This window comes from Monopterus albus, unplaced genomic scaffold, assembly GCF_001952655.1.
Source record: "Monopterus albus unplaced genomic scaffold, M_albus_1.0 scaffold414.1, whole genome shotgun sequence".
Taxonomy (NCBI): domain Eukaryota; kingdom Metazoa; phylum Chordata; class Actinopteri; order Synbranchiformes; family Synbranchidae; genus Monopterus; species Monopterus albus.
In genome coordinates this window covers 193,666-198,312 of record NW_018128294.1, presented here as the reverse complement: position 1 = coordinate 198,312, position 4,647 = coordinate 193,666, and the positions used below count along the sequence as shown (strand labels likewise).

Sequence of the window (4,647 nt, the reverse complement as noted above, 5' to 3'; positions counted from 1 at the left end):
GCGCGCCCCCCCCCGGGGGGGGGGGGGGCAAACCCTGCTGACACTGGGGTGAGAGGCGGGGTCCACCCTGGACAGGTTCCCAGTCTGTCACAGGGCAGACAGCAGGTAGTGATATTTGGATTAAACACATTGATGGTTTTGGTCTTGACCTACAATTCACTAACATTAAGAAAAACAAAACAGCATCATCCATGTCCATTAAGAGAACCCCCTTGGTTAAAACCCCGGTACTGAAAAACTGATGTGAAACCTTGAACCAGTCGCTGTAAGAGGGGAAGACAGCAGGTCCTTCCAGCGCACCCTGTCGAGCCAGCAGGAAGGCGGTTATCATGTTCTCCAAGTCATAGCCTTCAAAGGCAGAGCTCAACAGACTGGACAGCAGTGCTGATAGACAAACACAACACACTCAGGTTAATACAAGCCTTTTTAAACAACTGACAAAAAAGGGAATCTGACATCAAATCTGTTGACACCCTACTGAGTCGGCAAAGTTTCAGCTAGAATTTGATCTTTGTTCAAAGTCTGTAGCGTTATGATAATATAACAGAGGAATAAGTAAAACCCACTTGCTGCTTTGTATTTACCTCTGAGGTTGGGCTGGGCACAGGGGTTGTAAACCAGCAGAGTGGACAGGAAGCACAAGACATGTTTCCAATTGACCTCGTGGGTTTCCAAAACCTGCCGCAGGTGACGCAGCAGCAGCTCCACACTGAAGGTCACCGCCAGCTTTTACAGAGGCACAACAACAACAACACAGTCACCGTTAGGTCCATCACAACAGGCTCTGCCAACCACTCAAAGAACAATGGAACTATAGGAGAAGGTTTACAAACCCAATTACACTGGTCACATAAAACCTTTACCTTACGGAGCAGACATGTCAACAAGCAGCTGGCTTTAGCAAAGGTCCACTCATTCTGCAGAGCGATGGCATCTGACACTGACGACAAAGAGTTTTTGCACTTTTTTATAGGTTTTTCAAAATGATTTTTGTCATCATTATGAAACGTACTGTCTATCAGGATACTTATTCCAAACTTCTTCCATCCCTGAATCTTCTGACCCCTTTTAGTTTTTGCCAGGTGAGTGTAGGCAGTGCGTTTAAAGCTAAATGTATCTCACAAAAACACCAGTCAGCTGTTAAATGGTCCTTACCTGTTAGTCGAGGCTTGTAAGTGAGTGCCTGTGTGAGGGAGTGAGTGAAGAAACGCAGAACAGCTTCTGCTGACGCTGAAACGCCACAGAGTGAAGCATCAAACATGTGAATCCTGTACAAAACACAGACAAGCAGTTAGAAACAAATGCTAAACAATGGACACATATTCACACTGACCGACCGACCAATGATGAAAACCTTCATAAAACCACGGGAACAAAAACAGCACAGTTAACTTTAATGTTGTTAAAGCGGCAGGTGTTTAATAACAGGAGCCTACTTCAACAGTCAGCGTAAATAAAAAACTGAATAATTGGGCGTGCAAAATTATTCAGCCCCTTTACTTTCAGTGCAGCAAACTCTCTCCAGAAGTTCAGTGAGGATCTCTGAATGATCCAATGTTGACCTAAATGACTAATGATGATAAATAGAATCCACCTGTGTGTAATCAAGTCTCCGTATAAATGCACCTGCACTGTGATAGTCTCAGAGGTCTGTTTAAAGCGCAGAGAGCATCATGAAGAACAAGGAACACACCAGGCAGGTCCGAGATACTGTTGTGGAGAAGTTTAAAGCCGGATTTGGATACAAAAAGATTTCCCAAGCTTTAAACATCCCAAGGAGCACTGTGCAAGCGATAATATTGAAATGGAAGGAGTATCAGACCACTGCAAATCTACCAAGACCTGGCCGTCCCTCTAAACTTTCAGCTCATACAAGGAGAAGACTGATCAGAGATGCAGCCAAGAGGCCCATGATCACTCTGGATGAACTGCAGAGATCTACAGCTGAGGTGGGAGACTCTGTCCATAGGACAACAATCAGTCGTATACTGCACAAATCTGGCCTTTATGGAAGAGTGGCAAGAAGAAAGCCATTTCTTAAAGATATCCATAAAAAGTGTCGTTTAAAGTTTGCCACAAGCCACCTGGGAGACGCACCAAACATGTGGAAGAAGGTGCTCTGGTCAGATGAAACCAAAATCGAACTTTTTGGCAACAATGCAAAACGTTATGTTTGGCGTAAAAGCAACACAGCTCATCACCTTGAACACACCATCCCCACTGTCAAACATGGTGGTGGCAGCATCGTGGTTTGGGCCTGCTTTTCTTCAGCAGGGGCAGGGAAGATGGTTAAAATTGATGGGAAGATGGATGGAGCCAAATACAGGACCATTCTGGAAGGAAACCTGATGGAGTCTGCAAAAGACCTGAGACTGGGACGGAGATTTGTCTTCCAACAAGACAATGATTCAAAACATAAAGCAAAATCTACAATGGAATGGTTCACAAATAAACATATCCAGGTGTTAGAATGGCCAAGTCAAAGTCCAGACCTGAATCCAATTGAGAATCTGTGGAAAGAACTGAAAACTGCTGTTCACAAATGCTCTCCATCCAACCTCACTGAGCTTGAGCTGTTTTGCAAGGAGGAATGGGCAAAAATTTCCGTCTCTCGATGTGCAAAACTGATAGAGACATACCCCAAGCGACTTACAGCTGTAATCGGAGCAAAAGGTGGCGCTACAAAGTATTAACTTAAGGGGGCTGAATAATTTTGCACGGCCAATTTTTCAGTTTTTTATTTGTTAAAAAAGTTTGACATATCCAATAAATTTCGTTCCACTTCATGATTGTGTCCCACTTGTTGTTGATTCTTCACAAAAAATTACAGTTTTATATCTTTATGTTTGAAGCCTGAAATGTGGCAAAAGGTCGCAAAGTTCAAGGGGGCCGAATACTTTCGCAAGGCACTGTATACAGCACATGTGTTTTAATGAACAGCTCAGTGCGGCAGACAGACTCCAGTGGTTGTGACTCAGTTTGTGAAGCAGGCTGAGGTCAGTTACTGTTACACTGGTTCAAGCAAACACTTAGGTGCTGCTGCAGCAGTGCGTCTGGCACAAACAGTGCTCGTCTCTCTGGGGAAGATACGAGGACCGGGAACTTTCACACTTCAGTGTCAGTTTACTGAGAACTGTGCAGAACGTGAAATAATCACCCAACAACCAGCTGCATCAGGGTTTTTCTTATAAAATGTGGTGAAGCTACCAGACAGGCTGTACAGAAAACCTCGAACATGATCTTCTCCCCCTGGTCAGGAGGGCGTGACCATGCTCTGTTTAACAAGTGTTTGGCTTCAGGTTGTCATCAGATGTCACCATGGTCTTAAAGAAACTGGAAACTTTCTATTTTGTAAACCAAACAACAAGTAAGACATCACCAGCAGATTAACAGGCCACACACACACTCAGCTGAGCAGAGGACATGGAGGATCACTCCACAGTGCAACAATCAGCCAGTAACAGAGCCCGTACGGGCAGCTTATCACAACTGTTAGTTATGACTCTGTCTTTGCTGCACTTCCGACTTGTTGCTCCTTTACTCCTCTGCTGCATTTTTCAGAGAGAGAGGCTTCCGGCTGAACTTGTGTTGATACTTAACTTGCAGAGACATAGTCCAAATGACAACTACATGATCAATGGTGCTCACCACCAACACATTTCATGAGCTTTTAAGCTATTTACACTACCAGTCAGGAGTCTGGACTCGGGACACACTTTCCACTGAACCTAAAGGCGAAGTGTGGACAGATCTCTGACTGGCTGCAATTTCAAAGCAAATAATCTCCCCTGTATACTGCCAAATTCTTTAATTCTTTAATTTGGACAGTTCTGCAATTTTCAGAATAAAGCTGAATATTTTAAAAAGTATAAAGGTTATTTAAAAAGTTGTATACATCCGCGCATGTCCTGAAAAAGCCAAACATTTTGATACCTGAATGGCTTTTCTAGCTGAAAGTATGCTGAAGTAGTTAAGTGCCAAAAAACGTACGGAAGAATAATAATAATAACTAGAAAATTGCATTTTCTGAAAAAAATGCGTATGGATGCTGAGTGCTGAAAGATCACCCTAAAGGAGATTCTGAAAAATAATCTGCAAATTCATCAAGAAATTGAGATGGAGCGGGCTCACAGAATCGGGAAACTTAGAGATCGTGGTCCGAGGGCGGTATTGGTGAAGTTGATGAAAGAGAAAGATAAGACACAAATATTGCAACAAGCGAAGAAGCTCAAAGGATCTAACATTTACATAAATGAAGATTACACCGAGTATGTGAGGATGAAAAGAAGGGAATTGATGCCGAAGTTAAAGGAGGCCAGGGAGAGGGGGGACATCGCGTTCCTGAGGTATGATCGACTAGTGACCAGACCTCGGAACCAGAAATCAGGACCTATGACAAGCATGCCGAGGACCAGTATGCCGAGACAAGGAGAGTATGAAGGGGTCGCTGGACCCTCAGCTGTATGAAGAAATATGCTAATATATTGATATCTGTGATGGCAGATGAGCTATGGAACCAACAACAACAAGCATGACCCATGTACGGAATGAGGCAAGTGATTTGTTACAGAAGTTAAAAGTTTTCGAGGGACTGGATCTGGAACTGAACACTACTGGAGATTCTGAAATTCATTATCATGAACCGGA

General features: G+C 43.7%; 1 protein-coding gene across 1 annotated transcript in view; it reads right to left on the bottom strand.

The window, feature by feature from the left end:
• The window catches only part of LOC109951862 (uncharacterized), an 18,591-nt gene that overhangs the window by 799 nt on the left and 13,145 nt on the right, over positions 1–4,647 (bottom strand). The window contains exons 9-12 of the mRNA XM_020586586.1: positions 1,156–1,230; positions 864–940; positions 585–726; positions 258–384 (exon numbers count right to left, since the gene is read on the bottom strand). Coding sequence (XP_020442242.1) covers positions 258–384; positions 585–726; positions 864–940; positions 1,156–1,230 — 421 coding nt within the window. The remainder of the gene's footprint in view (positions 1–257; positions 385–584; positions 727–863; positions 941–1,155; positions 1,231–4,647) is intronic.